This window comes from Staurois parvus, unplaced genomic scaffold (genome assembly GCF_062004578.1).
Source record: "Staurois parvus isolate SC_StPar_1 unplaced genomic scaffold, SC_StPar_1.0 ptg000159l, whole genome shotgun sequence".
In the NCBI taxonomy this organism is placed as follows: Eukaryota; Metazoa; Chordata; class Amphibia; order Anura; family Ranidae; genus Staurois; species Staurois parvus.
The window spans coordinates 1,023,738-1,037,271 of record NW_028317955.1 but is presented as its reverse complement, the minus strand read 5'-3'; the positions used below and the strand labels follow the sequence as shown (position 1 = coordinate 1,037,271).

The following is a 13,534-nucleotide window of genomic DNA, read 5'->3' as shown; positions in this document are numbered from 1 at the left end:
GTATGGAGTGCCCCCCATACTTACCTGAGCCCGATCCAGCAATATGCACGAGTGCAGCGGCTCTCTCCAAGCTCCACTTACTGGAAAGAGGCAGCTCCTGCTCCTGTCAATCACAGCCAGTGAGGAGAGAGCAGGGGGCAGAGCTGAGCCGTGCTCTGTGTGTCAATGGACACACAAAGTGTGGCTCAGGATCAAGCCCCCACATTTGTCCCCATAGCAAGTGGCTTTCTATGGGAGCTCTCAGCAGGTGGAAGACCTGAGAAGATTAGGATCGGGGCTGCTCTATTGCCAAACCATTGTACAGAGCAGGTAAGTATAACAGGTTTGTTATTTAAAAAAAAAGAAGTTTACAATCACTTTAACTTTCGCTTTAAGGGGGTTGCAGTAGGGGGTTGCCAGTAGAAATGCATCTCAACCACCAATTTATACCATCCTCCAACAAGTGTAAAGTAAGCCTTATAAACTATCTCAGTGCTGTTGATCGATGCAAAATGCTTGATAATCTTCTGCCTTAGCCAATAGACTTAGTTGATTAAATCCGAATCTAAACTGAGTCTAAATTGATCAGAAGTGAAGCTTTGGCTATTCAATCATTCTGTAGATTCAGTAATTTTAATTGAATCAGACATCGACCTGAAAAAATGTGTGTGACCACCATTACTTTCTCCATAGTCTAAAATGAATTAAAAATCCAACAGGAAGAGAGGAAGCCCATCACAATGAGCACAGAACTGGTGACCACACTCGATATCAGAGGTGACCACACACCAACACACGACACCAGAAGTGACCTCACTCCAACACACGATATCAGAGGTGACCACACACCAACACACGACACCAGAAGTGACCTCAATCCAACACACGATATCAGAGGTGACCACACACCAACAAACAACACCAGAAATGACCTCGCTCCAACACACAATATCAGAGGTGACCACACACCAACACACGACACCAGAAGTGACCTCACTCCAACACACGATACCAGAGGTGACCACACACCAACAAACAACACCAGAAATGACCTCGCTCCAACACACAATATCAGAGGTGACCACACACCAACACACGACACCAGAAGTGACCTCACTCCAACACATGATATCAGAGGTGACCACGCACCAACCCATAACATCAGAGGTGACAACATTCCAAAGCACAACATCAGAAGTGACCTTGCTCCACACACCAACACACAACATCAGAGATGACCACGCATCAACATACAACATCAGAAGTGACCTCGCTCAAACACTACATCAGAGGTGACCACGCACCAAAAGGTTACATTAGAGGTGACCTCACTCAAACACACGACATCAGAGGTGACCACACACTAACACGCGACATCAGAGGTGACCACACACTAACACGCGACATCAGAGGGGACCTTGCTGCAACAAGCGACCTCAGGTGACATTGCTCCAACAGGCAACATCAGAAGTAACCATGCACCAACATGCAACATCAGAGGTAACCACGCACCAAAAGTCAGCATTTCTCCTTTTAACCTTTTAAACCTTTTCAGAGGAACCCTTGAAATACCTTTTCGGTCTCAGGGAACCCCTGCTAAAATGACTATATCCACAACTCATGATACATTAGTTTGATAGTCAGTGGGAAGAATATTCCTTACACTTGTCATCATTGGGAAGAATTGCCTCCTTACAGATAGAGGAAAAGATCAATGGTGTCAGTGGGAACTTATCCAAGAAACAGAAATTTCTCATTGTTCAAAGAACCCCTAGAAACCTCTGGAGGAACCCTAGGGATCCATGGAACCCTGGTTGAGAAACTCTGCTCTAAGTCATGAAGCTCCTCAGTACCTTGGCTGATGTTCCCCCAGTTGATGCGGATGTACTTGTCACGGTCACTGCGGCACTGCTCATGCTGGAATCCCAAGGAATGTAGCAACTCATGTTGTATTATACCCCAATGTAGACATTTGGGTTTCATGAGGGATAGATCCTGTGCACCACCAACACGTCCAACATACGACCAACATCTTTAAGAGAACACAGAGATATATGACAGTAAAGTTTTTAGCCATGACTCTACCATTGTCTTGGGGTGAGATTGGACCAGGTGGTACCCACTCACATTCCTGTAATCCTACATACAGTTGTGTTCAAAATAATAGCAGTCAGACATCACTAACCTGATCAATCACTGTTTTTGGTATAAATGATATTTCTACATGGTAAATAATTTACTAGCAGGTGTAGTAGAGTAATAGAAATCCAACAGACCCAACAGTCATGACATGAATCACTAATTGAAAGGGGCATGTTCAAAATAATAGCAGTGTGGAGTTCTATTAGTGAGGTCATTCATTCTTTGAAAAACAGGTGGCAATTATTGCCCTTATTTAAGGAAGGCAGCAAATGTTGTACATGTAAAGAATAACTACCATTCAATTGGATAGAAGAATAGCCAAAATGGCAAGAACTCAGCCAACAATCAGCTCCAGGAAGATGAAAGAAGGTGTAAAGTTCCCTGTGAGTATTGTTACAATTAGAAGACGCCTATGTGAAGCCAAGCTATCTGCAAGAAGCCCCCGCAAAGTCCCACTGTTGAAAAAAAGACATGTGCTGAAGAGGTTACAATTTGCCAAAGAGCACATTGACTGGCCTAAAGAGAAATGACGCAACATTTTGTGGACTGATGAAAGTAAGATTGTTCTTTTTGGGTCTAGTGGCCGGAGACAGTTTGTCAGACGACCCCCAAACACTGAATTCAAGCCACAGTACACTGTGAAGACAGTGAAGCATGGTGGTGCAAGCATTATGATATGGGAATGTTTCTCATACTAAGGTATTGGGCCTGTTTATCGCATACCAGGGATCATGGATCAGTTTGAATACATCAGAATACTTGAAGAGGTGATGCTGCCTTATGCTGAAGAGGAAATGCCCTTGAAATGGATGTTCCAACAAGACAACGACCCCAAACACACCAGTAAACGTGCAACATCTTGGTTCCAGACCAACAAGATTGACGTTATGGAATGGCCAGACCAATCCCCGGATCTTAATCCAATAGAAAACTTGTGGGGTGACATCAAAAATGCAGTTTCTGAGGCAAAACTAAGAAATAGAGAAGAACTGTGGAACGTAGTCCAATCTTCCTGGGCTGGAATACCTGATCACAGGTGCCAGAAGTTGGGTGACTCCATGCAACACAGATGTACAGCAGTTCTCAGAAACAGTGCGACTACAACCAAATATTCATTAAGTGATTCAAAGGAAAGCAAAATCTTCAAACATTTTTCAGTTTATATAGTGAATGTTTGAGTTTGTAAAGAAGAATACAAACACTGCTATTTTTTTGAACAGTCTAATATTCACTTTTCTTCAATTTTTTTGGGAGGAACAACACAAATTTGATATATTTTTCTTCAATGCATTTGTGTGTATGGAAATAAAAGTTATTAGAAGGATTTTGAGCTTTATTCACTTTTTTCAACACACTGCTATTATTTTGAACACAACTGTATATGTTCATACACCAATCTGGTCATAAGAATATCTGATGGTCAGATTGTGCATCTAAGTCCAACAAACACTCACTTCATTCTGTTTTGGATCTCTTGTGTTCTGTCCGTAACAATGAAATGAGAAGACAGCACAACACTGACAGCAAGATTAAAAACCCCACCTGCCCCTAATTACATCCAATTTACCGATATGAAAGTGAAACTGTGTGTTTAATAAAGCGTGTTGGGTAGAATAGCTGACTGCTGACCCTGATCACAGAGAAAGGCTTTTCTATATTTAAACCCAGACTGAGCTCATCGGTCTCATTGCCTGGATAGGGGACAGTCTGAGTACTTACAATTTTTTTTAAATCTTTCCCTGGCATTTTGTCATATTGGAAGAACTGAAAGATCTTAAGGGATCAGTGCTGCAGATAACAAGATACAGACTATTAAGGTCCCTCAAACCTCTTCCTTCATTAAAGACAATGTATTGTATATACCTTTTATATTTATTATGACCAGAACTATAGGTTAAAAATATTTTATTTCAGTGGTGGCTCACCCATATCCAGACTAATGCTGCAGTTTGCCCTGAGGTGGCACTCCTGGGTTCACTCCAGGAGTTGGGCAACTTAGTTTATTGGGGTCCCAAGGCTTATGCTGACCTGTCACACTCCACCAGGATGACTGTAAGGGTTTGGGTTGTTGCTAGGAAGCGATTCCTGCAGCCTGAGAAATGGTCCCCATACCATACTCTGGGGAAATCCTACTCTCCCTCAGGCTGCTGCCTGACCCCCAACTCTGGGCCCGATTTGGTATTAAAACGCTGCAAGATGTCCTTGCCTTGGGATCCCTACTCTCCTTTCGAGACCTCCTGAGCAAGTTTAAGCTGCCTAGGTGGATGTACATTAGATACTCCCTGCAAAAATCATGCGCAATAGAGACATGGAAGATGTACGCAACAGCCATCTTGTTAAGGTCTCAGTCATTTTGTTTTTCATGAACAATCATCTTTCTCCCCTCCTCCTCTTGAAATGGAATTTGTAGCTGTATGTTGTAGAGGACTTCAAAAGAATCTCTTATCATAAATAAAACAAATAGAGGCCAGCTCCATAGCTGTAAACCACTAATTAGTCTTGGCAGGATGGCTATTTTGCAAAGACACTTTCCTCTGCCCTATTGTAAAACAATAACTCAGGCAGCCCTCACATATGACCTGTTAGGCCATTAGAGCTTAGGAATGCAGAGCGTGCCATAAAACGTCTATTCCACATGTAACCATTTCACATACAGTGCATGGCGTCCAACATGAACTGGGCACATTAATATTAGGTATTTGAATAGGGCATTACATGCCGAGCCAAGGTCCTACATGAGTATGTTAGCATATAGGAAAGGGAAGAAAGCAGTCTCTTCCCTCCTGGGTGACAAAGGTACGCTGTGTTTGGTATCCCTGGGTTTGAAATATAATTCTGAATATTAGTCTACCAGTTGCTAGAATACCTCCTGCACATACTGGAAGTTATTAATATTAGTGTGAAATTGTAGTTGGGACTTGGTCATAAACTTGGTGACCTCCTAGCACCCATCACCTAAACAGGATGATTGGACAGTTGTTCTAAGGTGACACCCCTTTAATATCATAGAAAAGGACTGATGGTCTGGTGAAGGGAGCTCTTGTTTAACATCAATCAAGAAACATCTTAACAGCAACATTTTTGCTCAGATAATTGGACTCTGCTAAACCAGGACTTTGCAAGTATTCTGCCTTCTTAACGCCTTTCTTTTATTTCACTGTTGCATTATTGTTCTCTTTATGTCTTTGTAACATCTTTTTCTATAAATATTTTAATTGCACCATTTTGACCTTTTTAGTAATAAACCCTATTTTGAAAAGTGTTGAAACTGTCTCTAAAACTTTTAATGCAAACTAAAGAATCCCTGTCTCTTGAAGAGTGCTACTGTATATAATAATCCTCTGAATATACCTGTCTGTGGTGACACTGTGTGTTACAGATGCTTATGCTAGAATCATAGTGTTATTGTTAGGATTTGTGAGTTTCCTCCTTCTCTGTAAAAAGGTGGTGGTAGCAGTGTGAAGGATTAATTGCGTAATTAACCTGACCCAGTAACAATCACTCTCAGGCTGCTGGCACATAGATTGTGGTCCCACAAGCTGGAAAATCTTTGTGCAGCTGAGAGTGGCATCTTTACGCAAGTGACAGCCCGGTGCGAGATTGGCTGGTTCTTTGTCACGAGTTGGTGAGAAGTTGGTGGAAGCCTGCAGGCATGATACAAGAGATAGAGACTGGGCATTTAGGCATCTAGACGTGGTGAAGACGACTTGCTGAAGTTCAAACCGAGCATCAGAATGGGGAAGAAAGGGGATTGAAGTGACTTTGAACATGGCATGGTTGGGCTAGTCAGAGTATTTTAAAAACTGCTGATCTACTGAGATTTCACCTCGCATAAATGCATTGAGTTGCTGTCATGTGATTGGCTGATTAGCAATTTGTGTTATCAAGCAATTGAACAGGTGGACCTAATAAAGTGACCAGTGAGTATATATATGCTCCCGATCAAATCTAATATTAAATATGATATTGTTTTATTGATCAGAGCCCCCATCGTACTGGCATGAAGCTCACACGGATGCTGAACATATTATTAATATATACGATTTTACTCCTGATTCTAATAAATACTGAGGACATAAACACAGTATCAAGAGTACAATCACATATGCAGTATATCAGCAATATGTTCAGCAGCCGCGTGGGCTCCATGCCAGTAAGGTGGGCACTCTGATCCATAAAACCGCAACCTGATTGGTATGTCATCAGAGAAGGATATGCAGTGTCAACGCTGCTAGGTGGCCAGCAACCAATGGTGCCAGCCCTTTCGTTCATGCGCCCATCAGCCCCATAATGTAACCGGCACTGGGTCCTAATGTGCCATTGAGACAAGGACGCTGGACCAACATTGTCAATAGCAGGGGCAGGAAAGCAAGAGGAAGCTGAGAACCCCCTGGTGGTGGAATGACATGGCCCGGTTGCAAGTGTGATTTTGGTAGTTCTGCCAGTACATTTGACCTTTATGTGGAGATCCATGGTGTGCTGGTGACATATCTCTTCCTTTCTGCCATGGAGCGGGCCCCAAGAAGGCAGGAAGGGGGTCCATTGCAGAGCATGTGAAAGGGTCCCATTGTGGGACCATAATAAAGGGCCCACAACAGGAATAAAGGGCCACGAGATCAGTGGGAAGGGCCCCAGGTCCACAGGGAAGGGCCCAGAGACCAATGGAAAGGAACGTCCTTCATGGTTTTTTGCACCAGACCCTGAAGGTTCCAGTTATGTCTCTGACAGTACATATGTATTATATTATACAATATTTTATTATATGAATGCAGCACCCTCCTAGGTAGCTAGTACTAGCTAGAGTCCAATTTTTAACTAGGATGCTGCTTAGCAGGCTGTGGTAATAGTCAGAGGGGGTCAGATTTCAGTCAGAGCTGAGAGGCTCTGCAGACCAGCTCTCTGGATCTTCCCCCTGCTCTAGAATTTTGGAGACAATTCTATAAGCAGTGGGAGGGGGTGAGGAGTGGCTGGTCTGCACTCTAAAGAGATCCTGGCCAATCACCAAGCAAGAGGCTTGGCATGGGGTCAGGACAGCTCTTAAGAGTGAGAGAGCCTGCTCAGCAGCAGGAGCGTTCAGGTGGAAGATGGAGAAGTGAGAGGCTGGAAAGCTGGAGCCTGGAAGGGGGCCCAGATGGAGAGGGACTCACCTACAGGCAGTGGAGTTGGAAAGGAGGAAAACTCAGGACCTCATCACCCCCCTGGAGCGAGGACCAGGAAATGCTGGCTAGCTCTCCAGAAGATAATTTTTTCTGTAAAGAGACTTGTACATAGTTCCAGGAAGTTTGTCCTCGGTTGCCATTTCCCTTGGGCATCCCATACACCCTTACCCCATCTGAGTTTAATTTCCTCTAATAAAATCTAAAAAACAAGCTCAAGGACTGGTTACTGTCTCCTAGATGCAAGTCTGAATGGAAAATGCATGTTGCCTGGCTGTGCAGGACTATAGGTAGACTCAAATCTCTAGTGACTCCTAAGGGGGTAGTGCTACATGATATTATTTATATTATATGTAATTACTTGTTATTTCCAGATTGTTTTTTTCATAATTCTGTGAGTTTTATTGAAATGGGTGTTCAGTGTTATATTTCTTGTCCAACTTCTGGGGGATGGATAGTGGTGTCTGTAGTGGGGCAAAGAATGGAGAATGATTTATATGTCCTGATTTACAACCGGAGAATACATCACAATTACCCAGGTCATTACTTGAATGGTGGTGTGATTTATTTAGCATGTACAGGCTGATTGCTCAATTAGGTTTGTCAGTTAAATTACTTTATAGTTTATTTTTATATGCTAATTGTGTAATTAACCTCAACCTGACCGTTAAGTTGAAAGCAACATATATGAAAAAAAGGGTGAAGTTTTGCCTCTCCATCCATAGACTATGCACAGGACAGAAAATCGCTCAATTCCCCCATCAAAACAGTCACTGTTGATGGGGGAATCCCTACTGTGGGGCTATTGTGTTCTTCTGGCAGAGGGAGCCCTCCCTGTTGGGAGAACACAATGGTTACTGCTAGCGGCTAATGCCGTAGGTATTAATCACAAGCTAAAAATCCGACATCGATCGATGGATCCACTTGGGTTCAATCAGCCTGCCCATAGATAGATCATCTCGTCTGCTCCCTGCAGAAACATCCAAGATTTGATTCACCTAGCTTTATTGATATCCTTATTCTCCAAAAACAATCTATGCCCATTCACTACTGTGGCTCTATAGTCTATTTTTCATGAACAGTTTCTTACAGTGTTTTTCTGTCTCCTTGTAATGTTAGCTCCTGAAACTCTCCTTTTCCCCTCACTTTAGTTTGTTTGGAACCAGTAGTGCACATTAGTTGCAGTAGTGTGCACTGCTCCATGTACACTGCAAATCCCATAGTCCATAGTTCATCTCAAAAGTGAACTAGAGAAGGTGGCTACATTGCTACATATAGTGGGACCATGAGGAACAAATGTAGCCACCTTCTAACAAGAAATCAGACCACAGCAACCAAAAAAAGGAATTTGGAGGAGGCTGAGAGCAATAGGAGCAGGTCCAGACTGGCCATAGGGCACACTAGGCATTTACCTGGTGGGCGTAAGATGACCAGGCCGTACAGCGGGAGGTAAGCGGCGACCGCTGTCAGGGCCGGGGCTGATACAGATCATGGCCACCACTCACCTTCCACTGTGCGGCTATGCCAAAAGCAGGACTGATAGGAGGAGCGGCAGTGATGGCTCCAGATGACAAGCCAGGGACACTTCCTCGGCCAGCTGCTGCACTGAAGGGACAACAGCGGCCTCACTTCTTCACCCACCGGCACACTAACAGCTCTGCAGCGGCGGAGGATGGGGCTGTCTCTGCTGGACGGGCTGTCCCTTTGCTGCATGGGGCTGTCTCTATGCTGGACGGGCTGTCTCTTTGCTGGACGGGCTGTCTCTTTGCTGGACGGGCTGCCTCTTTGCTGGACGGGCTGCCTCTTTGTTGGATGAGCAGTATCTGCTGGACAGGCTGTCTCTTTGGTGGATGGCTGCCTCTTTGCTGAATGGGCTGTCTCTTTGCTGGGCGGGCTGTCTCTTTGCTGGGTGAGCTGTCTCCTTGCTGGATGTGGATGTCTCTTTGCTGGACTGGGCTGTCTCTTTGCCCAGTTGGGTCCAGCAAAGAGACATCCCAATCCAGCAAAGAGACAGCCCAGTCCAAGAAGGGACAACCCCATCCAGCAAATAGACATCCCTGTCCAGCAAAGAGACATCCCTTCTTTGCTACATGGGGATGTCTCTTTGCTGGATTGGGCACTGTAATGTAAAAGGGTACTGTGATATTATTATTATTATTATTATTACTACGAGTTTATATAGCGCCAAAGGGTTTGCTCAGCGCTGTACAATAGGGGGGACAATACATGGCACAGTACAACAACAACAAACAACGTACGAGGGGTAAGAGGGCCCTACTCTTACGAGCTTACAATCTAGGAGATAAAGGGGACTGCACTGTCAAGGGGCACTGTAATCAATACAGTCCCCTTTTACAGTCCAGTCCCCTTTATATCACAGTGCCCCTTTATATTACAGTGTGGAGGACCAACTCCATGAATATTCCGTCACCAACTGCCTCTGCGAATGCCCTTCTATACACGGCCCCCCCTTTTCCCCTGGAAATTTTTTTTACACCAACATTTAAATTAACATAAATTGCGGGCACATTTCCCTGCCTGGAAAACATCTGCAGCATACAGCAGTCTATAGTAATGGATTGCAGTATGCGAGCTGCATGTGGGTATACGCCATGCTGAACTGACATGCGTAACTGTGATCATCATGACTGACCAACTCACCCATCATAAGGTCGGATTCGTAGGTAGTTTGGCTCTTCACGGCGAGGAACAAACCGTATGCAAGTCACAACTGTCACCTCCTCCATGGCAGCCTGGATAATCGCTTTTTCCTCTATTGCTATAACAAACAACAAAGGCAAATACAATAAATGAAAACATAAAGTAGTATTGAACGCTATTTTTTTCAGTTAATACATTGTTACCAAGCAGAGAAACATGCTTCTGTACATATAAATGCCCCCCTGTGTGCCCAACACAATCTCTCCATGTGCTCCAAAGTTCGCTCCCAGAAAAAGGGCACTGCTTCTGTGAACTTCTGTGTAGGGTGCCTACTAGAGGACATAGGTTGGGGTAGGAGGAAGGGGGTGCACTGGCTTGCCATTCAAGCAATGCCAGAGAATGGGTGCATGCTGGGAGCACATATGCAAGGGTGACTCATGGGACGTTGTAAGAAGAAGTAGAAATTCTTTTTTATGTCCCCTAAACCTAATGCAATTGATCCTTTCAGTGCAGAAGCAGCCCCACTGCATTTTATAATTTTTAAGTTGGTCGGAGTTGGGCTTTGAGGCAGTTCACTGGGCTGCCAGGGCACTCTCATGCACAAAAACAGACATGACCCTTTATTTTTGTAGCACAACCTTGTGGTGTGCTATAACAAGGGGTGGACTGACCATTCGGGCGCTCGGGCACTGCCCCAGGGCCCAGGGTCAGTAGGGGACCCCATGAGATGCCCCTGGCACCTTTCATAGGCTTTTTTGGGTGTGGTTTGAGTGTGGACGAGGACACAGGGGCCCCATGATCCCCTATTGCCCCGTGGCCCCATGAGTTGTCAGTCCACCCCTGGCTACAACGCAGATGCATTGCCTTAGAATACTGGGGTGCCATTCAATTTTATAAATTATTTTAAGCTTCGTGCTGCCACCTCTAAAGGCTCCTTGACACCAGCAGCCACGCTGAACTCATGGTCACTGGTGTGTACTGGGAGGAACACTGCTGATGTGCTGAATGGGCCCTAAAACTACCCCAGTAGTCAGCAGATCATTATAACAGCCCAACAGCCTGTATTTTTTATTGCACATTACCTTTAGCCTAGGTTCACACTAGAGCTGTGCGATTTTTATCCGATTTACAATATAAATTTGTAATGCACCTGCAGTGTAAGTTGGTGTGATTTGGATACGTTTTTACTAGTGCAACTTATCCCCGCTGTCAGCCACCAGAAATAAGTCATTGGTTGTTAAGGAGCTGGCACCCGCTGGCTTCCTAACAATGATAAGTAATCCCTACTATCAGCAAGAGACTCCCCGCTGACAGCAGAATGTATACAAAAGAGCCAGCATTAAAAAAAAGCAGCATGGCAGTTCCCCACCGATCCATTCCAGGCCTTTTATGTCTTTGGATCTGGTATGGATTTCAAGGGGGACCTCACAGCAAAAAAAAACTAAAACGTGGAGCCCCTCCCCAAAATCCATACTAGGCCCTTAGGTCTGGTATGGATTTTAAGGGAAATCCCATGCACAAAAAAATGTTGGGCCTGGTATAGATCTTGGGGGGGGGGGGATGATCCCACGCATTTTTTTTGGTGTACGGACCCCCTTAAAATCCATACTAGATTAAGCGGCCTAGTATGGATTGGGGGGGGGGGGGCGGACCCCTGTGTTGGTTTTTATTTTTTTCCGGCTCTTTTGTTTACATTTTGCTGTCAGCTGCGAATCCCCCACTGACAGCAAAGACGATTCATCATTGTTAGGAAGCTGGCAGGTTTCAGCTCCTTAGTAACTGATGACTCATCCCTGCGCTGACAGCTAACAACCAGCACAACGCATTGTAAAACATATAGTTACATAGTTAGTCTGGCTGAAAAAAGACAAAATCCATCCAGTTCAACCATTAAAAAAAAAAAAAGTTATAATCCTATACCCACAGTTGATCCAGAGGAAGGAAAAAAAAAGAGCCAAGCATGATCCAATTTGCTCCTGCTGGGAAAAAAATTCCTTCCTGATCCCCTGAGAGGCAATCATATATTCCCTGGATCAACTTTACCTATAAATGTTAGTATCCAGTTATATTCTGTGTATCTAGGAAAGAATCCAGGCCTTTTTTGAAGCAATCCACTGAGCTGGCCAGAACCAACTCTTGAGGGAGTCTATTCCACATTTTCACAGCTCTAACTGTGAAGAAACCTTTCTGTGTTTGGTGATGCGATTTTGATGCGTGTCTATTTAAGTCTATGGACCACAAATTCGCACTGCATTGCACCAAACTTGCACATGACCTTTTTCAAAGTCGGATCTCAGTTGCATTGCATGTATGTGAACAGGTTCCACAGAAACTGATGTTATTTGTCTTCTCATGCGATTCAATGCAATCCAACCCGCATTAGAAATCGCATCATTGTGGGGCTTAAGCAGCAACATACATTACTCACCTTCAGCCCAGAGATGCAGCATCCTGAAGCTCCTCTTTGCCCACTGACATCTTTGGGCAGCTGGTTTCCAGGTATCAATCACTGGCCACATTCATTGGCCGGGCCGAGATGGCATCATCCCCACATATGTTCCAGAGTTCAGTCACCGTGGCATGGCTGTATTTGTACAATGATCCTCATGTGCACAGCTCACTGTACAGGGGTGGACAAGCAGGTAAGGAACTTTAATGCAGAGGAGACATACCATATCTCTTCTGCAATAAGTATCCTGCCTGTCCGCCCATTTTGTATTATTCCATAAAGTTCTACTTTAATAAAACTCAAAATATTGAAGCAAAAAAAAACTTGTAGAATGGTAATAGTCAAAGTTAAAAAACACTGTAAAGTATATCTAAGGGCTCATGTACACGGGGTGTTTGGAAAACTCTTCTGAACAATGAAACTGACTGAAGGAAAACGTAGATTAAATAAAGTCAGTTTAGCCGTGTTTGCATACTACGTTTATGTGTGTTTGCATTTAGAAGCGTTTTTAAAAGATAACCTCAGGAGACCCTCCCAAATGCCCAGAATGCACTTCAAAATAGTAAATAATTAACTATTTCAGACATTTTGAGAGAAATAGAGAGAGCAGAAGCAGAGAGAGCAGTATGTGTTGAGATGACCTGTCTTTTCTGGTTGTATTCACTATGGATCCCATCATGAACATAATGCAGCATGTTTTACCAATTTTTCCTTCACACGAAACCTGGAACTGACTGCCCTGGTGTACTGGGTCTATTTGAATACATGGAAAATGCTTTGCATGCATTTCTGCTGATGAAAAAAGGATCTGGACAGCATCTGGATATGACCTGTCAAAAAACGCTTCTAAACGCAAACGCTTATAAATGTGGTTAACCGCGTTTACACGCTTTATAAGTGTTTGGTGTTTGAAACGCTGGAAAAATCTACTCCTGAACACAATTTTGGTGCATTCAAAATTTTCAAACGCAAACTCTTATAAGCGCGATTTGCCGCGTTTAAAAACGTTTTGCATTTGAAACACTGATGAAATCAACTGCTGAACGCATGTTTTCTGCTTTAAAAAAAAGACTGTAAACTCAACTGCCTGTAAACGACTATGTGTACATGGACACATAGGAAAACATTAGGGAGAGTTCAGGTGCTG

At 44.0% G+C, this 13,534-nt stretch overlaps 1 protein-coding gene across 2 annotated transcripts in view; it reads right to left on the bottom strand.

Moving 5' to 3' along the window:
• Positions 1–13,534, bottom strand: part of LOC149463085 (hatching enzyme 1.2-like) — a 79,843-nt gene that overhangs the window by 35,314 nt on the left and 30,995 nt on the right. For both annotated transcript variants that reach the window (XM_089675803.1, XM_089675802.1), the window contains 2 exons: positions 9,939–10,056; positions 1,833–2,011 (listed from right to left, as the gene is read on the bottom strand). In XM_089675803.1, the coding sequence (XP_089531929.1) occupies positions 1,833–2,011; positions 9,939–10,056 (297 nt within the window). The remainder of the gene's footprint in view (positions 1–1,832; positions 2,012–9,938; positions 10,057–13,534) is intronic.